The 27,425-nt window shown below is 38.0% G+C and overlaps 1 protein-coding gene across 2 annotated transcripts in view; it reads right to left on the bottom strand.

Annotated features, from left to right (window-relative positions):
- Positions 1 to 870: 870 nt before the first annotated feature.
- Positions 871 to 27,425, bottom strand: part of LOC145673464 (lysosomal alpha-glucosidase-like) — a 264,976-nt gene continuing 238,421 nt past the window's right edge. For both annotated transcript variants that reach the window (XM_081743185.1, XM_081743184.1), the window contains exons 18-21: positions 13,764 to 13,905; positions 12,334 to 12,461; positions 3,886 to 4,024; positions 871 to 1,372 (exon numbers count right to left, since the gene is read on the bottom strand). In XM_081743185.1, the coding sequence (XP_081599311.1) occupies positions 1,067 to 1,372; positions 3,886 to 4,024; positions 12,334 to 12,461; positions 13,764 to 13,905 (715 nt within the window). In that variant the 3' untranslated portion in view covers positions 871 to 1,066. The remainder of the gene's footprint in view (positions 1,373 to 3,885; positions 4,025 to 12,333; positions 12,462 to 13,763; positions 13,906 to 27,425) is intronic.

Raw genomic sequence — 27,425 nt, 5'->3', positions numbered from 1 at the left:
CATTCCAGTTGAAAAAAGAAGTACGAAATAAAATGTACTCGATAGTTGTTAATTTACAGCTTTCTAGAGTTGTTTCTGTATTACAGTGTTATAACTTACTCTGAAGCGTAAATATATAGCTTATTATAGCTTATTATAGCACATTATAGCTTTATATTTATATGATATCATAATGCACTCTCGTTGTAGATTCAGCAAAAGTTTTAATGTAAATTTTCCTTCGACGAGACATGGCTTGCAGATAACCATGAGCACATTTCAGTCCATTTCAGTCATATGCCGGCTAATCAAACCACTTGACAACAAACTACTGATGAACACAAGTGACGATTGGCTGAAGAATTTGTACCAACTCCAACTAATCGGGATTTCTCGCAATGTTCACGGATTCTGCTCCCATTAAATAAGACTTTCATGTATTATTTGCCGAACCATCTTGATATGTCCTATTTATAAACAAGAAAGGTGTATGTACGCCAAGATAATTCCTAATAGTAAAAATTACGCTAATAGATGTCGCAGACTGCCTGACGTCAATAGATATCACTAGTGTATAGGCAATTTACAGATTTAAAACTACTGTAACGATTTAATTGCAACTTGAAACTGTATTTTCCAACATAATTGTTTCAAAATACGTGACGGAACGTAATCATATTTAGATCTTAGCATGAATATTTGTGAATATTATGACAGTTTATTTGCAACTTAAACGATATTGTTTCGATTTAATTACTTCAAAATGGATAGTAACGATACTAAACATGAATGTATTTTGTTGTTTATTGTTAGAATAGCAGCCGTAGATTTAAGTATTAAGATTTATGCAACTGTATGTTAGTTGGTGGGCACACAAAACTGGAAAAAGAATAAAAGTAGAGTTTTTAATTAAGCATGATTTTACCTATAATGTACAGGAAGCCGAAGATTCGATCACAACAAACTAGTATTTACTAAAAGCAAATGTTTTGAATTCATGTGTTCATTGCATATGTTCATTATTATACATTCAGAATCATTCCATTCAATCATAAATTTGTGTTGTTCATTACACACAACAAATATACTATTCTTCAAGGCATGTATCTAGACTCAACAATCTTCTTGTACACTTGTGAACAGCTCTTGAAGCAATCATATTCTCATCGTATTGGATTTGGATCACCAAATGTTCCGCCAATGAAAGAACCTCGTCTGCAAACGATATGTGAAGAACGCCCATAACTGGATCGTAGGTGAAATTAGAGTGCGATTGATCATTGGCAAGTATACCTGAGGGCTCTTGCTGGAGCCCAACGATTGATACAGTGTTCAATCCAATGTCCGATACAAGACTGGGATAAGCATTCAAAATCTCCATGACAAGTGTATTCTGAAAAAATAAATAAAAAATAAAATAAATAAAACCAGTTACATTGTGTATGTGCATGCAGTTCTACAGAATTAACTAGTATTTGAACAAATTACTCATAAAACTAAATTAAATTTCAAGGCGTTACGAAGGGCCATGGTGAAACATAAGTCATATGCTACACTGAGTGACACATTCACACAAAGCCACAAACAACCTCGGGCTTCTTAAGCCAATGTTTTTTTTTCCTTACTCAAGATAGTTTCCAATCTCTTTATAATTTTGTATCAACAGCAAAAACTATAAACAACGATGTTTTTTTATGACTTACACGTGTTAGAGGAAAAATGGCCTAATATACAAAATACACACTTACTCACTATCTGAGTATCAGTCAGAAATTATAGAGAAAAGATGCGATCCCAAAGTACAGGCTTTTGATGTAATTTTTGAAAATAGAAGTGCAAGTCTGTAGATAAAGTTAAGAGAATGAATGAATAGCTATGATTATAATGAAAGCCCAAACGTCTTGGATAGATTCGACTCACCACTGAGTTTGGATTATTATCTTAAATGAGAATAAGTTATTCAGAAACTATAGAACTAGAATCATATACACTGAAAAAAAGGACTTGGTCAGGAATACCAAATTTGTTTGGTCAGGGCATTTGGTCTTTCGTTGATTAATTTTGTTATGCGAGCCAAATCTTAAGTGATTTGGTAAAGATTTGGATTCCCTGACCAAAATGTTTAGTTACAAGGTCACGTGTATCCATTTGATTTCTGGGTAAACATGGGGAGTATGAAAGTGTGGATCGCGGTTTGAGCGTATGAGTGAAAGTATATAGTGTTTCTACTGAAAAAAAAAGACATTTATCTAACCATCACAAGTTTACACCGCTTGGAATTCAAACAACGTGTGTGAAACAGACTTTTGTTTACACTATCCAACTTTCAACGCCAAAGTCTCAATGATGTGAAGTGATAAGTCATTGTCACCTGACAGCAACACAATGGATCTCGTGAGCAATACATTAAGAACTTGGAACTTACCGCTGCTAGTCAACGTGTTTCGAGGTAAGCTTACTTTTTCTTTCGTATTACTTTACTGTTAGTTAACGCATATTGGCTAATTTATTGACTTAAATTTGGCATAACAAATGCGCCTTTGGTAAACTTTACAATACACGCTCGAGCTGCGCATCGATGGTAGGACACAGTAGAGTAAGATAGGGATAAGTAGGGTAGAGGTAGGAACGGGTTAGCTCAAGTTTAAGGGAGTTTTGACCCATTTTCATAGAATTAATAGAATGAAATTTCTCTATTAATTCTATGAAAATACAATGAGGGGGCCTACATGAGCTTTGCGGGGCCAGGGCCCCTTGGGCCCCCTAGGATCGCCGTCTTTGACCTAGGGTGACGGAACGTCTCAGCTTTTAACAGTGTTGTCCCAGTTTCTTAGAAAATCGTCAGGTTTCCCGAGGAAAATACAAACGGAACGAGTGTCTCGTTTTGGCTTGTAGCTACATAGTATACTATTAATTTCTTGTATATGTTTGAATGGTTTTTTCAACGAAAATTCAACTCTTCTACAAGAAATTCAGTTATAAAAAATATGTGAATGCAAGAGGTAATCGATTACGTTTGCAGCTAAATGTTAAAAGATAATATTAAAAAACTAAAATCGGAATAAGCTTTAATACATAAAATCTGGTTACTTTTAAAGCTAGAGACTTATTCCTCGCGATCATGAATAATAACAATGATTTACCTAGATGAACTATCAAATTATACCAGTTTGATAAGTATCCCGTTTTTCGATTTTCTAAATCTGTCACCTTAAAATAAGCCATAGCAACAAACAAGGGGCAGACGAGAAATGCGGGGGTTCATAACACTTCTGATAGACAAACAGGAATACAAGGTGGCGGGTTTTAGTAGGTACATCAGGGTTAAGCAATGACTACTCTAGACAAACAGGATTATACGGTGGCGAAATCGATGGTTTTCAGATACACCAGGGTTGAAGCAGTGACTACTCTAGACAAACACGATTATACGGTGGTGAAATCGATGGTTTGCAGGTACATCAGGGTTGAAGCAATGATTACTCTAGGCAAACAGGATCATCCACTGGCGAAATCGATGGTTTGCAGATACATCAGGGTTGAAGCAATACTACTGTAGACAAACAGGAATATACCGTGGCGAAATCGGTGGCTTTGCAGGTGTACCAGGATTGAATCAATGACTAATCTAGACAAACAGGAATATACGGTGGCGAAATCGATGGTTTGCAGGTATATCAGGGTTGAAGCAATGACTACTCTAGACAAACAGGAATATCCAGTGGCGAAATCGATGATTTTGCAGGTACATCAGGGTTGAAGCAATGACTACTTTTATACTGCCAAAATTTCTTCTCTACTTTCTTTCCCTTCGTTATGAAGTCGCAGGTGACTGTACTAGTCTCTACTACATACAAATGTATCTTTATCTAACGATATTCTAATGTTCTTAATATTTTACATTACCTGACTGTACGTGAAGTTAAGCCAATGGAACTGTTGTTTCTCAACGCTCTGTATCGTCTCTCCGTCGTCCCAGAATAATTGTCCAGCTGCCGTCTCTTCTGCGTCCAAAAGAACAAGGAGTTCAAAGTTGTTCTGTCGACTGTAAAAGATACAATAATGGAAATATCACTTAAAGAATGAACGTTGACGGCATATTATTAAATTTAATTTATATGTTATTGAAATAATTGCTTTTTTGTTATCAAAGTGATTTATAAGAAGAAAGAATTCTCCGAATCTGCAATGAAATATATGAAACAGGAGAGAGGCCAAAAGACTTCCTGAAAACGATCGTGGTATCAGTGCCTAGAAATCGAACCAAGAGAGAAGTGAGGATTATAGAACTTTAGTCTCATATCTCATGCAGCAAAAAGTTTACTTTGAAATCTGAACAGAAGGTTGTAGGGAAGAACAAGTGGAAAAGTTGAAGAGGAATAGTTCGTGTTCAGAATAGGTAAGGTTACAACAGGTACAATTAGATTATTAAGGGTGATCGGTGAAAGGTGTAAGGTGTAGAAAAAGGAAAAGAGGCGTAAGTAGTATTTATTGATCTAGGAAAAGCTTTTGACTGTGTGAATTGGGAATTGTTGTTTGGAGTTCTAAAGAAAGTTTGTTTTGGAATGGAAAGATCCAAAGATCAATAAGAAACCTATATATGAACCAGGACGTAAGCATTAGAATAGGGGCGGAAATGACAGAGGAGAGTTCAATTGGAAGGGGAGTTCGATAGGGATGCTGTGTCTTGCCAACCTATCTAGAAGAGACAGTGAGAAATAGCCAAGACGCATTTCAGTAGGAAGTAGAATGATGTATACGATTTCTACTTGATATCACGCTTGTTGCGAAATCTGCAATGAAAATCAATAATATCTTAGAAAACTTGAGAAATGCCTGTGGAAAATATGAGATTAAAATAAATGTTAGAAAGTAAAGTCATGGTGATTGGAATGAAGCAGTCAATGTCAAATATAAAAGTGGGACCGAAGAAAATAGAACAGGTGACTACTTTTCTATACCTAGGTAGTATTATAGTGATGATATGAAGTGTGAGCGTGAAATAAAAGCAAGAATAGGAATGGCGAAAGAAGCTTTTAGGAGAAAGAATCTCAGAGTTTGAATACAGAGTTGAAATAAGACTCATAAAATGCTTTAAGTGAAGAATTGTACTCTATGAGAAAGAAACATGAACAGTACTCAATAATGATGAGAAACCACTGGACAATTTCTAAATGTAGAGATGAATGTGCAAGAATGGAGAGAATTAGCTAGGTCGAGCGGAAAACGAATGAGAGTGTGTTAGAAATAGTGTGGGAGAAAAGAACAATTTTAGATATTATTAAGAAGAGGAAGAGAGACAGTTTGGGACGTTGGCTAAGAAGGAACTTTATCACAAGTGACGTGCTAGGGGGTATGGTGACAGGAAAGAGAGGGAAGAAACAAAGCAGTTTATAATTGATGCACAATGTCAAAACAGAAAAATCGTACGTGAAGACGAAGAGGTTAACGGAAGACCATTGAGCATGAAAGCGGCAAGTGACCTGCCAATAATGGCAGAATATATATAATGATGATGATTAACTTACCTGTAAATTTTTCTTTATCCCTCCCCTTCCTCCAGACTCAAATTTCACGACACTTTGTGTTTACTATATTCTTGTTGCTAAAAAAAGTATATTATTGCTTGTAACTGGACCTAGAGTGGAATTTATTTAGATGGTGTATTATGAGAATTTACAAAATTAGGATATTTCTTCTTTAAAAAATCTGAAACATTTAAGGTTAACGTATAAGACATATTTCCCAGGACAAACACTAACATTATAGCATAACTGCTATAAAAGGTTAACAAATTTTAGCCTGATGCCTTTCAGCTAACTTTTATAGTAGTATTTTTAGTTTAAACGTGAGAAACGATTAATTAAATAGTTTTGAATCGTTCATCACTTCAAAGTAACGACGGATTCGAAACGCCTACCAATGATGACGTCATAGTGATAATCCACAGGCCTTTATCGATGGTTACAGCATGACAAACACAGAGATGGAGTTGAATTACATTTGGAATACTGGGAATGTTCGTAAAAGTGTGTTAAATATCTGTTTGTTAGGACCCAACTAATGGGCTTTAATGATTGTAATGTTAGTATGTCCTTTACTCCACAGACAACTGTTGAACGGAGGCAAATTTTTGAATTCTGTTTCTGCAATGGATAGCTTGGCCGACTATGTTAATGTAGTCGGTCCGTTAGTATCTTTACGAGTAACAATGATTGTAATAATGGCTATTCATATTTCATATTCCAAACAAAAAAATAATTTGTTCAGGTTTAAATTCTTTTAGAAGTTGGAAGGTAAAATATTTTTCAAGATAAAAGTTTTTTAAAGGTTAAAACTGTTTCTGAGGTTAGCAGATATTTTGGGGTTAAACCTCAAAACATATTGGTGATGTCGAAACCTCACATGCTGTGGTATAAAGCATAATATTGGTATTATTGCAAACAGATATTCTTCCCCGATGTTAAAATATTCCTTAATATTTACTAAAAAATAAGTCACGTTAAAACCTCAAATACTTGAGGTGTCAGAGGGTATATACCTCCTATACTTGAAGTATGTGAGGGTATATAATACTGGCTGTTTCAACTACTAGTATATATTCATTCATAAATGTAAGTTTCCTGATATTAAATTTACTGTCTTTACCAGAGTCTAAGTTTAGAGACGTTCTCTATGTGCCTCGGTAACTGAAATTCTACTGTAGCGATCAAGTATATAAGACCACTCTTACAAAAACATGTTTTTCGACTGTTACAGTCACATTCGTTATTTTTCGAACAAAATAAGTACATATTCTCAAAGAACAATCAATTTACATAAGAACACACTGTTTTGAATTGGTTTTGGTGGTTTTCCCGGACTTTTTAATTTTGGCTAATTTGCCGGAAATGAACGAACATTTGCCTTCTTAGATGCAGACACAGTTTATTTTAAACAAAAATATACCATTCCTTTTTCGAAAATTATGACAAAGACAAAAAATCAGCTTGGCTTCCATGAAAATTTTCTTATGTTCAAGTGATGTCGTGAAAACAGCGATTTTATACCTCTGCAAAATCTGTAAAAATATGATTCCACTGTTTCTTCTTGTTTTTCATCATTTAACTGTCGAAAGTCTTAATTTTTGTTTACGTATCTCATTAATACTTTGTTGGCCCACCTTTTGTGCTGTACAGTCCTCTTTCCACTTTCTGGCATTGGTCTTACCAGGGACGTACGCAGGAGATGGGTTTTGGTGGTCTGGATCCCTAAAATTCTGATTTTTCTTTAAATTTAGTCTAATTCTAGGGGCAAGTTTACACAATTTAATATAATTTATCCTCGGATTGAATTTGAACCCCCGAAATGCCCCTCCCGAAATACATTCCTGCCTACATGTCTGTACCTTAACAAAGAATGGGTCATAATAAGGGTCGATTTCTGCCTATCGATGAAGTTTTATGAAAATTGATACTTGTTATCTACACGATATTCCGCGTCAAAGGTCGTTCAGATTATCTTGAGATCATTTCCGGTTGTCCCTGTAGAGCGTCCGGAAGTTATTCCTAACTCCAACCTTCGAAAAGCCGACGTAGGTGCGTGAGAAACGGATTTTCGTGGAAAGCGCCAACATGATGGCAAAATTCTTAATATGTGCCTTTTGTTATCAGAGTTTTATTCTGCTGATAAAGGCACATAAAATAACCAAATAGCAAGACCACGGGTTGATTTGTTCATCATGAGAGCAATTTGTTTAGGGAAAAGCGTGTTCAGTCAGCTTGTATTTCGCTATCAATATTCGTTTTCGGAGTTGTAGTAACAATAGAGCGGACACTCAGAACAACACCAAAAATTGCCAAACTGTAGTCTGATATGTGTACTTGAACATACTAGAGACTCAGATTGTTCTTGGAGTCCCCTATATATAAAACAAAACTTTGCACTTGAAATCGCATGTCTGATATGAATCCATAGTAAAACACAAAAAAATCAATTATGCAAACAATAAACTATCAAAGGAAAATATGTGAAGACTTGTGTTAAATATCGTCCTGAAGAATGTTTGATCGTATTCTGTATCGTCAGTTCAGTCATCATCCACTTTACCCTGGGCATCTTCAACGTAATCCTCCTAAGATGCTGGGCCATGGAATGCGGTTTGGTCGTGCGTGCGAAACCCTAAATACCACAAGACCAAAGCTACGTGAGCACAGCAGCCTATCACACTAGCACCGGCCTTACACGGGGAGTACGATTCCAGAATATCAGCAACATCGTACTTTATCCAGAGAGTGTAGGTACGGCGTGTGGCGAGACTGGATTTTAACACGACTGACATAATCCTTTTGCTGATTAAGAAAGAATTCATGGGCGAATCCAGTGTGCACATGCTCCCTAGTATAGCTTTGTGTTTGTTTGAGTTGAAAAACGTTGATAATCAGTTTACGCAGCATCTCTTCGGACAATACAGAAAAGTGCAAGAGATCTACCGCATCCATCGGAGCTCATTTTATTTTGTTCCGCTCGCGATCCCAACCTTTCTTGGTTAGCGTCGTTTTCTTTGTAAAGAAGAGCATGCATTCTTCGTGCAATGTACTCGTCGTGGGAGGTGTCAAGTATGAGTGGAGGTCTAAATATATTGCAAAACGCCAAACAATTCGCACATAGTCCCCAATAATTGAATCTGGCTATTAAGCATAATATATTCCAGGGACTTCAATCTCTTCATTCTGGAATTGGCGGAGTCGAGAACACATTTTTGCTTCCACACGAGACTGGTTGGCTTATTTCACGTTCACATCTGGCTTCAAGTTTTTGTTATGGAAGTGATGTGTGCATCACCTGGAGCTGTCTGGGACTATGACATTAAACTTCATATACATATCTGCGCTTTTGCCTGAACGGAAATTATAATAAAATGTGAAATGTTTGGGCAGATAATGCACTTGTTGTGAGTAGAAGTTGTCTTCGTCAGGAGAAATCGGCTTTATGGGCTTATCCTTTATGGGCTTTTACACACTTTTGTGTTGCTTCTGGATCAAACTCTAGATCCTTAGTCGCTTTTTATGAAATGTCATTTGGTTGACTGTTCACCGTGACCCTCCGCAGGTCTGCCTCTGATCGGTGCTGAGGTTGGATCTGCTGGTTGATTATGGATTGACGTTGAGGGTTGGCTTGATGGTTTGTCTTTGTTTGGCGTGGCGGTACAGACTGGTGGCTTCTTTTGGGCCGAAGTTGCAAGCTGGTCGGATGCTCTATCCTGTGCAGTAGTTTGTAGGATGTGTAGGATGCGGCAAATCTATCGAACTTTGCTGTATTGTCAGAAGAAATGCTGCGTAAACTAACTATCAACGTTTTCCAACTCAAACATAAAGCTATACTAGGGAGCATGTGCACACAGGATTCGCCCATTAATTCTTTCTTAATCAGCAAAAGGATTATGTCAGTCGTGTTAAAATCCAGTCTCGCCACACGACTTCCCGTACCTACACTCTCTGGATAAATTACGATCTTGCTGATATTCTGGAATCGTACTCCCCGTGTAAGGCCGGTGCCAGTGTGATAGGCTGCTGTGCTCACGTAGCTTCGGTCTCGTGATTATCTAGGGTTTCCCACGCACGACCCAACCGCATTCCATGGCCCAGCATCTTAGGAGGATTACGTTGAAGATGCCCAGGGTAAAGTGGATGATGACTGAACTGACGATACAGAATACGATCAAACATTCTTCAGGACGATATTTAACACAAAAGTCTTCACATATTTTCCTTTGATAGTTTATTTTGTTTGCATAATTGATTTTTTTGTGCTTTACTGTGGATTCATATCAGACATGCGATTTCAAGTGCAAAGTTTTGTTTCATATATAGGAGACTTCAAGAACAATCTGAGTCTCTAGTATGTTCTAGTACACATATCAGACTACAGTTTGGCAATTTTTGGTGTTGTTCTAAGTGTCTGCTCTATTGTTACTACAACTCCGAAAACGAATATTGATAGCGAAATACAGGTTGACCGAACACGCTTTTTCCTAAAAAAAAAAAAAAAAAATTGCTCTCATGATGTAACAAATCACCCTGTGGTCTTGCTATTTGGTTATTTTATGTGCCTTTATCCGTTTCTCACGCACCTACGTCGGCTTTTCGAAGGTTAGAGTTAGGGGTAACTTCCGAGCGCTCTACAGGGACAAACCGGAAATGATATCAAGATAATCTAAACGACCTTTGACGCGGAATATCGTGTAGATGACAGGTATCAATTTTTATAAAAATCCATTGATAGGCCGAAATCGGTCCTTATCATGACCTATACTTTCTGAAAAGTTTCTTTTTGGTCCTGAAGGTTTCTAACGTTTCAGCAATCGGTTTCTGGGCTCCAACACAGAATCAATCTTCTCTTATACTAATTTACAGTTCATCAAGTCCCATATCTCTTCAGTTCGGTTCATATTCTGGCGATTGTCTTGGACCCTCTAGCAGAGGAATTTTCATCTCGTTGAACCACTTCTTAGCGTTTCGGGAGACATGACAACTGCATTATCTTGATACAACTAAGTCTTCCCTTTTCCCACTAATTTCGTCTTTGAGAGAATCATATATTCCTTCATTATATCTATTCGTATTTGCAGAACCATCCACCATGGCTATCTAACAGCACGACTATCAAGAATGTATTTCCATCCGCAACTCTTACATTCGGATACTTGTTTCGTGTCTTCATATCGCTTAATGTTTTGGTGAACACACTATTTACTAATGCTCAACATATGAGCTATCTCTCTCTCACTTTTGCTTTTTTTTAAAAAAAAAAAAAACAATTAGTTGACATTTGCCATTTCGAAAGAAACACTGTCCCTGTCTCCGATCAAACACAGTTTTGATTGATTGATTTTTATGACCCGTTCAGCAGCGAGGCTATATGAGACGTGGACCTATTGATTAACGTAGAATCCGAACCACATGAGCTCCCGCCGGAAATCGAACCCGGGTCTCCCGCGCCAAAGGCGCGTTCGCTAACCGTCGATCAAGCACAGTTACCGTATGTAAACATAAGTATAAATCGGCCTTCAGTTTTGTGTTGTCAGTAAGAGATAGTAGTGTCATCAAGTTTATGATATTTTACGACAAATAGCTGTTTTTATAGACTACTAGCAAAAACCCGTGAAAATTAGAATTTTGCGACAGATTTTCAAGCTCAAAAAATCGATTTATGGTGTAATCACTTTCACACGGGTAGATTGTTACCAGAAAACGAATGTTTTTCTATTTTGTTGCACCTTCATACTTAAGTACAGGGCCGTAACTTGTGGGAGCAGGAGGGACAACAGCCCACAGTAAGCTCACCGCCGTTCGAGGGGGGTCACTTTAAGACAAAATTTTCTTACTCCATATATGGTACAAACATTAAATTATAAATGAAGCATCAAACATATTCATTGCATTACATAAACAAAACATCACACAAGAGGTAAATAAAATAAAAATGATTCGTGGGCCCATTTCAGTAAAAAAATTCTGCTATTAGGGGCCCTAGAAATAATATTTATTCGTATGGCTTTGAGATTTGCCAATATTGTCTTCTTAATTAATTTGTCATGTATGGAACGGATCCAGGGGCGAGGGAAGGGACCACAGGTTCCGGGGTTCCCACAAAGAATAAGAGAAAGATGGAGAGAAGGAGCCTATTTTCGAATTTTTCGGCAGGGCCTAAAACAACTTCACCTAGCAGGTGCCCAAAGATGAATGCTTGGCCCTCCAGAAAAAAATCTAAGTTACGGCGCTGCTTAAGTACTGTGTATTTGTGAATCCTTTATTTCGGCTCATTAGGCATGAATAGGTTTACATTCGGCAAGTTATCCAAAATTGAACCACCACCAAAACCAATTCAAAACAGTGGTTCTTTATGTAAAATGGCTTGGTCTTTCAGAATACAAAATTATTTTTTCCAGTAAAATAACAAATGTAAATATAATAGTCGAAAATCATGTTTTTATAAGGGTGATCTTATACTATATATTTGAGTGCTACAGTATTTTGTTCGTTGTCAAGACGCAAACCAGAGTGCAGTTATAAAAGGGGTGCGATCATTTATTATGGAAATGTCCAAACTATCCTAGGAATGTTGAACCTGACACCAAAGCACTGAAAGCGAGTGTTCTAACAGTAAAGCTACGAGAAGCTCCTAAAATAGCTGGATATCATACTTTCCAGTAACTTATTAAGTACTAACATTAAATTATTGGGTATTAACTAATTCCAAACACATTATTATTTTACATAAATCACAATTGAATCCAATGTTATAATATTGTTTATTTTAAAAAAATGTATATTAAATCTAGTTTGTAAGTATACTACTTTTCTATGTTGTTACCTGGCTTGAGTGTTTAATGCTGCCGATTGTAAAGGTATAATAGAACCACCTCTGAAGAATATTGGAGGACTTCCTGTGTCGTTGCTGGCCACGGTAATTACTCCTTCCCCGCCTTGGTATTGTTCAGCCTATTCAAATAATGAAACAAGGTGTCACTTCTTACAAGAATATATCAGGTTCTGTCGCTGATTATAAAGAATATTCCAATTAGATCACATGATTTTTTTAATTTACGGAAGACTTTATTTAAAAATAGTTTATATTATAAACTGCATATATTACTACTAAATTTGGATTATAGTATATTTCGAATGTACTTCACGACTCTGATGGTACATCCTACATTTTTTTTTTTTTTTTTTTACATCCGATAGGATAAATCCCTTTTACACAGGTAGAACAAAATATGTGATAGAAAATCGCACCAAAATATTACACTAATGAAAAAAAAAGTCTTACAGAAAAGAATCAAGTAACAGTGGAATGTAAAATTCGGTTTAGAAAGTTTCAAAAAAGTCATTTATTTCCATGATTATTGTCTTCATTTTAAATAATTTATTTGCTATTTGTATTTTTTTATCTTTTGCTGCTATTTATTTTGTTGTAAATAAGATGTACGAGTCGGATCAAAATTCCCTAGACTGATATATTTTTTTTCTCTTTCAAACTTTCCCTAGTTTGTTGAGTGTTCATTTCCTATAACAACAGTTATGTGACAAGATTAGCTTAGCTATATTAAAGGAAGGGCCAACCACATTTGTTTTGTTCCTTTGCTTTTTGCTTCTAGCCCTATTTTTCTTACTTTTCCTACACTTTTTTTTTAAACAAAAAGTAGACACAAATACACCGAGCCAAAAATGGGTACAAATTATGCTACTTTCAACGGACAAAACAGACACACACACTATTGCTAGTGTATTGGTTTATTTCTGAAGAACATAGAAAAATTTAAACATTTATATTGGTCAATCAAGTTAGCACAAGAATTTCCCTAAATTTTCATGTTTTATCGAAAAAAAATTCCCTTTTCCCTCTTTTGCTAAATTTACCTACAAAATTTCTCTAGGTTAGGGAAATTTCCATCCAACTACGAACACTGCTTCTTACGCATTACTTACGTCAGCAATAATAAATCCACTGATAATTCTGATGAATTATAAGAATGTGAAGCCAGAAAAAATGAATCATAAAAAGAACAGCTAGTTTCTTTAGTTAATTGTTGTGCGCAAACCGATTAGGCTCAAGTAAATTAGGCTCAAGTAACCGATTAGGCTCACTTTATGTAAAACATTCTTATCAGGATTTCTTGTACAATAGATTTCTATTATGGATTTACGTGTGTTTTATAATCAAGGAGTCCTCAGCTACCAACCTTTGATGAATAAATAACTGTTAATCTCCAATCATATAAAAACTACAATAAATCTTACCGTATATTCCAGGTACCAGGTGCCGTCTGGAAGAGTAACATTAACTTCAGTAGCTCCCTCGTATAAAACAGGTGCAACTAGAATTGACGAACCCAATAAAAACTCCTCCTGAATATCCAAAAACTCCCTGTACTCAGGAAATCTAAAATTGAGTATAAATAAAGCTGTATTAATTTTTCAGTGCATTGATAGTATAAAGATAATCAAGAAAGTTCTGCGCTTTTTGAGGAGGCTTGTACACCGTGAGTTGAATACTAATGAAGATCAGGCGAAGGTTAGTTGTTGGCGTGAATATATCCAATATATAACCTGGTTATGGCAGTTCAGTTACACCGTGAACTTGTGTAAGAATAGAGTGAACATTGAATATCCACTCTAGAACGTCATAAGGGCGTGTATGCTGTACGAGTTAAACTGAGGTCAAACACCGCTTGAGCGGGGCGGAAGATATGCCAGACCTTTGGTGAGGGTGTCGTGACTACGCGGACAGTGTAGCGATGGTTTTACAAGTTTAAGGACGGTGACGAAATACTCAAAGACGCACCACGTGCCGGAAGACCAACACATGTACAAAATGAAGATCTTCAGGCAGCAAAGAGGCGAACAGTGGCCAGACATGTGAGGAACCGGGACTTCAATTCAGTGTGAGTGGAGAAACCATTCGGCAGCACCTTCGTCAACTTGGGAATCTCTATAAATTGGGTCGATGGGTCCAACATGATTTGATACCAGGCCAGAAGGAAACGCGAGCAGACGCCTGTGTTTCTTTGCTGTCTTGTCTGAAAAAGGAGTCATTTCTGGACAGGATGCAGACATGTAATGAGAAGTAGATCCTGTCCGAAGCTCTACCAAGTAGGTCCTGTCCGAAGCGCGTCATTATTGGTTAGCATCCCGTGAAGCGGTTCCGAAACACCCGAAACCAACACTGCACGAGAAGAAGGTCCTCCTGTGTGTTTGGTGGACTGCTCGCGGCATCGTCATCGGGAGCTGCTACCAGCTTGTCAGAGCATTAATGCAACTATTTACTGTCAGCAGTTGAGCCATGTTCAACAGAAACTCAAAACTGTGGAGCCAGCACTTTTGAATCTTAAAGGGGTCCTCCTCTCACAGGACAACGCTAAGTCCCACGAGGCTAGGACGAGCTAGATCACCATTCTATGCCTTGGATGGGAAACACTATTGCATCCACCATATTCCCCGGACATTGGACTCTCCAATTATCACCTGTTCAATTCCTTGGACAATCACCTTAGAGGACGCCAGTTTAAATCGCTAGTAGAGGTGCAAAATGCACTTGATACCTTCTTCGTTTCACGGCACACCAAATTCTACCGCGATGGAATCCATGGCCTTCCAGAACATTGACAGAACATTATCGATGCTGGTGGGGACTATTTTTGATCTTCGAGGTACGTCTTAGGTGACATATCGAAGTTCGAATGTGGTGGCTGAAAAAGCGACTTTCTTGGTTACCTTTACATATTTGGAGAAACGAAATTATATTTACGAACAATATTTGTAAGTTGTTGCTCACATAACCTAGCGCAAAGACATGATTATAACGAAAATTGTGAACTAACTTTGGATCATATTTCGAAGGTTAGCATGCTGGCGATTGATCGTTTTACGAAAGCATAACTACTTCAAGTACCTTCATATATATTGAATACGAAAGTTCTACCCAGCAGAGGAGGTGCAGTGGCTTAGTAGGAGAGCGCTTAACTCAAATGCACGATGTCTATGATTCGATCCCAGTTTATTTGTGTTGGTTATGAAGAACATAGTGAGGATAGGTCTTCTCGGAGTTTTCCCGTTTTGTCCACTTCATCTCATAACTTCTTTTATAGTCTCCTTGAACCTAAAGACCATAATTGTGTGACATTAATACTAAAGATAATATTTTATTTCTAAATATACAATCATTGATCAAATGAAATTTTTAATTTTATTCCCATGATTATGCACCAAAGCTAAGGGAGACAGAAAGTAGGAGAGTGAACTGATGGTAAAATAAAGAAAGTGGACGAAAGGGGGGGGGGGACCCCGAGGAAAACCACGCATAAAGTGATTGTCCACTACGAAGCTCACATGGCACAACCTGGGATCAAGGCGCACTTTGCCACCGAGCCATCGCTGCCCCTTGAATAAGTAAATATTTAGTCATACTAAAACCATTAAATACCAATTGGTTCTACAACACCTCAATGTACTATACTGCTTTACACTAAATAATATTCTCAAGGCATCAAATTATACTACTACACTAACACACGCACGTCATAAAAGTTTATTTTAACGTATAAAACTTTTAAACATTGAAGTAAAAATATAACATTTGCACTTACTTGAAAGACACTTAGAATGTTTGGTGCTTTGTTTATTAAGTATTTAAATACCTTAGAAATAAAAGTGTTAATAGTTAGGAGGTTTTTATACAAAAACTTGAATAAATAAAACCTGTGCTGCTAGTTCCAGGATTCCAGCTGCTGAGGAATATAGGATGCGAAATCCTGGGGAAATGGGGGAATTTTTCCCCACTTAATGTTTTTGGAAGGAAATTCCTCCCTCACTAAAATCTTACTGGAGGTAAGTAAAATGATACTATTATCAGACGCTTGCGAATTAATTATAGTAATCCATGTAAACTAGGTCTAATAACATATATTTCACATGAAGCCCTAATTAATTGGTGAACTAGTAGTTAACAGTATCTCTAATCTTACATAGTTTAGTAATTATGGATGTTCCAATATGTTAATTCTCCACCTCGAAACATTCCAGTGCGAAGAGGTTTTCTTACACTTCTGTCTCCACTTTTCCCTATTCCCTCCTACTTCAACTGTTATGATTTGGATGAAGGTTCGATGTACTGAACAGCAATACAGACAAAGGAAAAATATACTGAATTTAAAAAAATCATTAAAATCGCAAAAAATCACAAGTAAAATCACAGTTATAGTTCTTACAATCGTATCAGAGTATAATTCGTATAAGATTCAACACACAGAATATATAGCTACTTGCTTCACACCTGTATAGTACACATGGTGTACGCATACAAGAAACTTTCAGAAATTTTTCCTTAGAAGAAAATGTGTCAACTTACGACTGATCCTTTCAAAGTAATTACTCGCCGAAAATTGGTCAGAATATTCCTAATTTATCATTTTTCGTTAGGAGACGACTTTCTGATTTTTTCCATGCTTCGAGAATAGCCCTGTCGCCACTCCAGCTTCACATTCACTGATATATTTATTGGAATCTGTAGTGGAAAACAACCACTGAGTCTTTTTATCCGACCTAGAATTCCTTATTTAAGTATTATATTGACTTTTTCTTTAAGACTATTATTTTTTTATGTCACTTAGACAGAGAGTCAGGGCGCTGCTATTGTTACGTCACACGAAATGATCTTACTGCACCAGTAGCTGGACTCTCCAGAGCTACATATGACCGATTATTTTCAAAATCTAATTTGGTATTGCCTAGTATTCTCTATTCCGGTCCTTTTTACTTTTTTCACAGTCTGGTACTTCTTGCATGCTTAAAGTTGAAGATGCACCAGCAATCCTTGACAGTATAGCGTTTCTTAAGCATCTTGAAAAGAGAAGTAAAGTGATTTCCCTGAACTATGGCACAAATACGTTACGATTGTTTCCCCAGTCAATACTGTATTTCGTTCACCTATAAACACAAAAGCAGTGGTTGAAGTGAGACTGTATGCGGTTTTATGCCATACTGTCTCTGGTTTTTCAGTGATCAAGACATAGCGTCACTGGAGAGTAGATGCCAAATCCTTTAATAAATCCAATGTTATACGTAGTAATTGACATATAACTTTTCGCGTAAAAAGATTTTATTTTTTATGTAGAAATAATTTCTTAGTTGACAACACCGACATTTTTGTTATCTTTTTCCTACCTTTTGTTTTCAAAGTTCATCTAGTTTATGCATTTTGATGCGCCATATTGAATTGTTCCTTTCGTATGTATGTGTGTGCGTGCGTGTCTTCTTGCCTTAATTCATATAAATGTAGTGTTTCGAGCATGGGTGGATTTAGGTGTTGTCTGCTATGGGGACAAATCTTCCGGGAATTTGGAATTCTCCTCAGTCGAATAGGGATCCGGGGGTTTTCCCGCAGGAAATTGTTAATATAAAACTCGGTTTTTGAGCATTTTCGTGGGTCCCTAGCTCTATAATACAACATAAGGGGATATTTTTTGTATATTTTTTCAGAAAGTTGTTGGGGAGGGATCAAAGTCTCTCCATGTCCTCTCCTCCGTAACTAAAGACAAGCTCTTCTCCAGTGGTTTTCAGTCATCGTAAATAAAAATGTAATCTATTACGCAAAAGGGGCCGCGCTGGCTCAGTGTGTAGAGCGTTCACCTCTGGTGCATGGGTCCCTAGCTCGATCCCAGCTCGCGCCAAGTGAACTTTGTGGTTGGCAAACACCGTGTGTGGGTTTTTTCGGGGCTCTCCCGTTTCCTCCCACTTTTTTCATGCCAACATTTTGTTCAATTCTTATCATCACCGTCTCTTTTAGCCTAACCGGCATAAGCGTGGGACTTAAAACTTAAAGATTTCATTTTTTTTCTTTTAGACAACATACCCTCACTGTATTTCAACATTTAAATAGCCGGCATGAGCATTCAAAATCATAATAAAACATACCGCCTCTGCTTTTTTCCCACTTTGAACATTGCATAAAAGTATAATTAAGCTGAAAGACGTTCAATAAGTTTTCCACAGATAGTTATAATATTGTTATTAGTTGCAAGATGATGGTGAAATTTTAGGTGAACATACTTTGATCCATACATTTTTAACACACGACTCTCGAGTAGATATTTGTTTCTATAATCTCTCAGTAATGCACTGCGCGCGAAATGGTGCAATATTGGTGATCTCTCTTACTGCATTCCATTCCAGAGCTGTTCTGAGAGTGAAAGACATTCCAACATAATTTCAAACTTGTAATTAGCAGTTCTTAGGATACTTCCATTAAATTGATATTGATCTCTCCATCTACATATTCATACAGCTGTGAAAATGAACACAGAGTAATCAAATAACAAGAAGCAAATTCCTTCATCGGAAACAATGAAGGAGTAATCAAACACAGTACATCAAACTGTGTTGCCACAGTCCTAGCTCTGGAGCGGGCTGAAAATAGTACAAAATTGGAACAAAAAGGGCTGAATTCATTATTTTATACTAGTGTAATACATGGTCCTATAACACGAAACTAAAAGAGGTAAAGTTCTAGAACACTCTCCACCCCCTCTTCCAAGAGTACAAATCAAGAAACTACTCTTTTCAAGAATTACTTTTCAAAGACAGCGAAAACGTAGGGCCCGGAAAAACCGTGGAAGTAAATGAAACGTTTCTCACATGTAGGAAATATAACAGAGGCCGCAAATTAAAAGGGAAAACGCAGTGGCGGATCAACCTAGGTAGAAGGTAAAAACGCAGTGGCGGTTCTACCTAGGTAGGAGGTAGAAACGGGGGCTAGGCAGAACCCAGGCTATGATAAGTAGTTATATCATGAGCTTACTATAAATTTTCAAAAATATATGTAATAGCTTAAATTATATTTGTCACCTAAAAAGTGGGGAGGGGTTAAGCCCCCGGCCCCAGGCTAGACCAGCCACTGGGAAAACGGTTATCATCTTTGCTATGTATTGTAAGAAAATAAAACGCGCCTTTATTTCAAAGTGAAATAAACCAAAACGGCATTCTGTCCATATATGAAAAAAATATATAAAACGAAGAGCAAATCAATCATCTCCGAGTTCATGTGTAAATAGTACGTTAATATAAAATAATAAAATATAATTATCCACCTTATTCTCGCTTAATTCACGACCGAAGAAGGATAATAGACTGTAAGGAGAATATAAGGTAAGTAAACTGACATTTGTAGAAAATGTAAAACCGGTCCAGAGTCCTAGAACCTTCCCTGAAAGACATCACAATACATTATTAATAATTTTACGTCACAATGGTATGAGTAACGTGAGATGTAGGAACAGTCTTACTGACACTTTTGAAAATGTGACAAGCATATGTTAAATAGTGCTGAATTGAGTAGAATTATACCAACTTTTTTAAAAAAAAGGGCTGAAAATGCCAGCGTGGTACCAACGGGCCAATGAATGACAAAAAGGGCTGAATTTGGTACAATTGTACCAAGTGTGGCAACACTGACATCGAAGGAAAACCAATGATCAGAGGAAGTGAAATTTGGAATTGGCGTTATATTATATTATATTATATTATATTCAGGGCGTAGAGAAGGGAAGGGCCCAGGCCCCCCCAAAGGGCTCCGATAATGTACTTTGGTACTTTGTTGGTTGTAATTTTTTCTCAGAACAAACCACAATTCCCTTTCATGTGCTCTACTTCAAAACAAACTATGTCAGAAAGCAGTTCCTAGACAAGCTGTGTTCGCCAACATCTTTATTCTTTAAAAATGTTTGCATTTTTGGGGGGTATGGAAATCGAGTTTTTCAAGAATCCCTCCTGTTCAGAAGAAAGAAAGGAAAGAGAGTAAATAGGGCCTAAATACATAATGTTTGCCATAGCAATGGCCACAGTCTTCTTTAACCCAACGCCAAAGTTTACAGACTGAGCTAGGCAATACTGAAAAGAATCAGTTCCTTTCTAATCATAAATGGAGGATACGAAACAAAAATCTTTACCGTAGTTCAAGGATTATGAGGGAATGGACATATTTGAGCCTGATAAATCATTGACCTCGATAAAAATAACAAAACAGATGACTTGCCATTGTCTGTTTTGAATCATTCATTGCCGTTCCAAATTGGATTAACTACAGCAGAAAACCTCTGTTTAATACCACTCAATTCTAGCCGCAAGTTAGAGGTCTGCATGGGCCGGAATTTTAAGCCCGGGTCCGGCCCGGCTCGTGAATTTATAATATAAAGCCCAACCCAAGTCCGAAATATCTTTTAGCCTTTGGACCCGAGCACGGCCCGAGCTCATGTGATAATAGCTCATAATGAGCCGAAATAAGTCCGAATTACAGAAACTTAATAATTAACACAAAATTGTATTTTTATTTACAGCAATTAGAGGTTTAATTTTGCAGTCTACTTTTGCAGCGCTTATTTCCCACTAATAGTCTACATATTCTCCTTTTTGTAATTTTGTAATATTTTTGACATCCATTGCATTGCGATTCAGTTTCGACAACATTTCTCTTTCTACAAGTGAAAATCAGAATGCTATACCTTTGTAGAGAATTTGTGAAAGAAGTGCTTCCGATATCAGCAAAAGAAAGAAATAATACAAATTAACATTCTCTTGAAGGAAGAAAAAATAAGACAACTTATTCTGAATGCTTTTGTTCCTTTAGTTCAGTCAGTACTTTCTGCCACAGATAAGCTAAGCATATTTACTTCTATTATTTTTAACTTTTCTCTCCACTACACAGTTAGCTTTACTCTCAATTCCATAATGATACTCAGAATTTTAGAATGGTCTGAAGTTACAAATTTAGATGTGGTTTAAAAATACTCCAGAAAGAATGGTCCGATAAATATCGTTGTACAGTATATTTACAAAGTTAGGCCCGAGAAATAGGTTATAAAGTTGAAAATATAAGGACCGTACCCGGCCCGAGCCCGAAGTAATCTATGTTTTGTAGGCCCAAGCCCGGCTCATGGGCCGGGTCGGGCCCTAGCCCGCGGGCTCAGCTCGAGCCCGTACAGATCTCTACAGCAATTGGCATCAAAGGAAACAACGATTTATTGATTTCAATAAATGCCTAGCAGCTAGTTTTCCTAACATACAAGAAGAAAATAGAAAGAAAGGAGGGGTAAAAATAAAGATATTCCTTTGTTCTTTTGGTTTCATTCAGGTTTAAAATATTTGAGAAAAAATTGTTAACAGAAGAGGGTGTAAAACAATAGTGAAGACTTGAAGCGTGTTACTATATCACAGCAATATCTGATGTTTGATAGCTAGAGCAGATCAGAAGATTTGCTTGGGTGAGTTATACGTGCTTAGGGTGAAGAAATAAGAATTTAATTTGCAATTGCAAATAGTCGGGATATTCAGTGTTTTCGGATCAGTGTTTTCTTTCTTCTTGCATGCAGTATGTAATAAGCATATATATTACTCACACAATTAATTATAATGTCAGTGATATATGGTGTTCATTGGGCAAAACACTCCAAAAATAAAGATTCATCTTAGAGAGGAGAAATGGTTATCCATCGTTTTTCTTCATTATTTGGCCATGAAACAAAAGCCTAAGACATATGCAACCCCTATACACAACTGTGTGGTGTTGAAATGCATAATGCGTAGGATATGATGCTTTAGTTTTTTTTATTTCAACTCTTCGTGTACCCGTAAAAATGAAATAAAAAATATTGGCCATGTTTTTTAAATATTCAATAAGACAATTCAATTATTCCCGTCGCACCAGACATTTCTCATGGGAAATATTCAATTAGAAATGGACAATCTACACAAAATTTGCAATCGATCAGTGAAAACTTCATTTTTCTGAGATCTCATTGTTGAAAGGATTGGCCACAAACATATAAACGTCCATAAACATATAGTTTAAAAGAACTCCAAAGATGGCAGCACAATTCATTTGCATTGGTTTTGGAGAAGGCTTATCAAAATACAAACACTTTGAACAATAATTTTAAAAAATAAATTTTATCTATTTAAAAAGATCTATTCAAATACTTTGTTTAAAGTACACATACTTTAAAACATTTGAAATCAAGAGTTATAGGTCGGTGCTCAGGAATTTTTATTGCTATTATAGCATTTTAGTACATATGACAAAAAAAACTAAAACACTCGAACTGGCCACCTGGAATCTCTAACCAGGTAAAAAAATAGGGTATTCGTAGCTGGCGAAGAAAAATAACCAAGTCACTTAGGCATTCCATCCCCATTGGTTTATTTTAGTCGCGATCTTCGTATATACGGTTGGATTACTTGCCTCTTTGAGGCTGAGGAAACAACCGTCGAATTATATTTAATACCTCCACGGAGGTTAACGCACCAAATTGATCTTTTCTGTTGACGACCTTGCTATTTCTCTTGGCTTAACGATTTATTTTGGTACTCTCCTCTTCGGAGGTAGAGGTAATTGAAGGACGAAAATAGTTGACGACTTTGGCACTTACACCGGCTAACGATTACGTTAGTGCTTCCTCTTTGGAGGAAAGAGCACCTTAATAATCTCTAAACTTAGAGCTTTGCTCTAAGACAAGAACATACACAGGGACCGTCACTACCCCTTTGTGGTAAGCTGGCGCCATCTCCTACGTTAACTATCAAGATGGCCTCTCAGAAGACACCGGTCAAATCTGAGAAAAAGGCACAATCAAACAAGAATCCTAGTATCAGGGGCAAAATAATACGAGCAACTTATAAACCTGAAGACTTTCTTCTGCCATTGGGTAAACCTAAGCAAACAAACGTTCCACCGAAGTCAAAATTGAAAGCTCCTACACATAAGCAGACAAGTGCTTCGCAACCATCAACGTCAAATAACACCGATGATATGGACTTCACTGTCGTAGGGACACTAAAGCGACGTAGGTCGTCTTTGGACAATCTCAACAAAGCAGAAAAACAAATTAACAGCACTCAAGAATATCCTCCACTTCCCACCAGTAACAAGTTCGATGCTTTGTCCTCCGAACAAACAGATAACGCTAGACCCATCAATAACACTGCAGTGACGAACAAGGCCTCCATTTCCAAGCCGCCTCCAATCTTCATATACGGAATTACCAACACATATACATTTATAAAGACCCTGTCACGAGCATTGAAGGAGCCTCCCTTAGCACAGCCCAACAAAGAGCGCATTCGACTTCAAGCGGCTAACAAAGACGATTATATAACTATCAAGACTTATTGTGAACAAACGAACACTGAATATGCCACAGGGGTAGCAAAAACTGAAAGGCCTATTAAGGTAGTTGTTCGAAAACTACCTATTGACACCGAATTGGATGACCTGAAAGAAGAATTTATAAGATTGGGCTACAAACCGACAAGCTTCCATCAAATGTCTCGCAAGAGCAAGACGGATGACAAGAAAATACTGATGCCACTGTTCTTGGTTGCTTTGGAGAGAACTGCAGCTGTTAAAGAGATCTATGGAATTAACACATTGCTACATTACAAGGTCCAAATCGAACCCTATAAGCCTCCGTCCGTGCTGCAATGTTACAGATGCCAACGGTTGGGGCATTCGCAAGATACCTGTCAAGCCCACCCGCGGTGTCTCAAATGTGGGCAACTGCATTTCACACAGACTTGCAGTAAATCAGATACATCCACACCTGCCACTTGTGCGAATTGTCAGGGAGATCACCCGGCAAACTACCGTGGCTGTCCGGTATACCCAAAACCCATCAGATGAGGATCTTTCTATTCCCACTATTGTTAATGTCCAACCTGTGGCTACAGATGGTGACGACGCTGAAGCTTCCACTTCATCCCACACCAATTCAGCTTCTACTCAACAACAGGAAAGCCCTAAAGAAGATCTAGACATAAAGTCCGTTCTTTCATTCCTCAAGGGCTTAAATTTCCGCAAAATCATAACCCATATCAAACGTGGTATTACACGTTTCCGACAAGCTGCAGACTCAGCTTCCAAGGCTGCAGCAGTCATCGAAACAATAGCGGAAATGGTTGACGATGGCTGTTTCTAACTCCAGCGTCCTACATCACACACTTGTCCTCGCTACATGGAATGCAGATGGTCTCGAGGGGCAGAAACATATGCTGATTAGATTTCTCACACACCACAGAGTTGATGTCATGTTTATACAAGAAACACACTTCACTGCTCGTATCACTACTTGGCGACTACCCAATTACATTGTGTATCGACAGGATAGAGTGGGCAGACAGAAGGGAGGATTACTACTCATAATCAAAAAGGCATTCCCCGTCAGGTCAATTACAATACCACCCTTACTAACTTTGGAGGCACTTGGTGTTGAGCTAATAACTCCAGGCGTTCCATTAATATTGGTTACCGGGTACAGGTCCCCGGCCACACAACTAGAGCCCACAGACTTAGATGTCATTGCTAACCCAGGGCCAAAAGTCATCTTAGCTGGAGATCTCAATGCTAAACATGGAGAATGGAACTCGATTACTCCAAACACTGCTGGAGATGATTTACATGAATATCTACTTACCTCCAACTTCATCATCAGTGCTCCACCTGACCCAACTCATTATCCAAAATTCGGCGGACAACCCGATGTTCTTGACGTCGCTCTTTGCAAAGATGTATCATTTAGTGTTCATCCTTACGTCATTTCGGATTTAGATTCTGACCACGATCCAGTCATTTTTCACGTCTCGCACCGCAGCATCGCTCATTCTGCCCCTATCTTCAAGCAAATAGAAACTGACTGGCATCTTTTCAAACAAGAACTGAACACTATGATCGATCTACGAGATCGGCCCGCCACCATTGAGGACATCGACCAAGCGGTCTCTCACATCACGTTAGCACTTCGCACAGCAGAGGCAGCGAGCTCCATCTCCATAATCTCTCCAACGCAAACCGGGCAATGTGACAGTTTCCACCTACAACTCTATATTCATCTAAAACGTTGGGCTAGACGTCGATGGCAGCACACACTACATCCAGCATATAAAACGCTGTGGAACAAACTGCGTGCAAAGCTCAAGTTGCTGACAACGCGACAAAATCAACAATACTGGGAAGACACTTTTCAAAATGTCACAGTAAATGACCGTAAAATTTGGGCATACTCCAAATCATTCCAACGAGCTACAAATGCTTCCAAAGCTAGAGTCATACAAGGACCTCAAGGTCTGACACAAGATCCTCAGACGCAAGCGAACATTTTCGCTGACTCTCTAGAAGAACAGTTCCAGCCTAACAGAGCACGCCTCGATCCCTACCTCAAACAACACATCCGAACCACACTATATAGCATAAGGACACAAAACCCAACACATGACATCACCATAGTAACACCTCGGGAAATAGAAAAACATATCAAATGTCTGCCAGGAAAGACAGCATCTGGGCCCGATGGGATTCGATCTGAGATCCTTAAACATCCAACTAGAAAGCTACTGGTCTTTTTAACCTATTTATTTAACGCCATATTTCAATTATGCTACTACCCCAAGACCTGGAAGGAAGCTCGTGTCATCACCATCCCCAAACCTGGAAAGAATTCACTGCTCCCGGAAAACTATAGACCGATAAGTCTTCTGTCGCACTTGAGTAAACTCTTTGAACGTGTGTTACTCTCGAGGCTGAAAGAACATGTAGTTAATAGAGATCTCCTACCTTTCCATCAGTTTGGGTTTCGTGCACAACATAGCACTACTACACAACTCGTCCGCGTAGTGGATCACTTAACAGCGGCTTTTAACAGGAAACAACACACTCTTGGAGTCTACCTAGATGTCTCAAAAGCCTTTGATAAAGTCTGGTTAGCAGGACTATTATATAAGTTATACACCCAAGGTTTTCCGGATCGTCTTCTACATTTACTTCGTTCATACCTCATTCACAGAAAATTTCATGTGTCTGTTGACGGTGTCAAATCCACGTCTAGATCTATCAAAGCAGGTGTTCCACAGGGTGCTGTACTTTCACCACTCTTATATAATCTCTACACGGCAGATCTCCCAACCTTACCGCATTGCTTTTTCGCAACATATGCTGATGATACTGCCTTTTTCACGACCAGTAGCTCACTTGCACAGTGTTACATCTACATGCAACGACAACTAAACGGTTTTCAGGAATGGGCAAGACGTTGGAGGATTAAAATCAATCCAGACAAAAGCTGTGCTGTCATTCACAGTAAGAGACGCATCCGTGCTCCACGAAATTTAACCTATGAGAACGCTCGTATTCCTCATGCTATTCACGCCAAATATTTGGGTGTAACCTTAGACCGTGGTTTAACGTTCGCCGCTCACATCAGGGACATAAAACAAAGGGCCTTACGAAAAATTTCAGCGTTATACCCCATCTTTCGCTGCAGTTCACTTTCCCATGAGGTTCGAGCTCACATCTTCAAGATGATAGTCCTGTCTACAATCTCTTATGCATGCCCTGCCTGGCAACATGCTTCACCCAGTCATATACAAACACTCGAAAGTGTACAAACTCGAACTGGTCGTATAATCACTGGTCACGACAGATACACACGAAACAGTCAGATTCTGGAAGATTTAGAGCTACCCACTGTTAGAGAAGTTCTACGGCATTCGCACAGTAAGTTCTGGCGTACTTTACCCAGACATATTAATCCCGCCATAGCTAACATCGGCACTGAATGCACTCTCCGGAACGTCCATCGCACGCCACGTCTTTAATATCTTTCCAGAACTCGTAATGCACTCAGACAAGTTGCAGATAAGTTGCAGATGTAGACTTCCATCCATAACAAAACAATAGTAATTTCCAACTAACTACCAACATATCTTTATATATTTTTATACAGTCCTACTCATGGAGTCAGGGGCTTTGGCCCGATACTCTGTACAAAACTACAACATTACCGTGACCGTGACCGTGACCATGACTAAAACACTTGGCAGACACTCGGGCTTACCAGCTATATCTCCTATTCCCAGTACTTCATT

This window comes from Thermobia domestica, chromosome 16 (genome assembly GCF_964235325.1).
Source record: "Thermobia domestica chromosome 16, izTheDome1.hap1.1, whole genome shotgun sequence".
NCBI lineage: Eukaryota > Metazoa > Arthropoda > Insecta > Zygentoma > Lepismatidae > Thermobia > Thermobia domestica.
The sequence above is the reverse complement of the archived record's forward strand: the minus strand, read 5'-3'. Positions and strand labels throughout refer to the sequence as shown.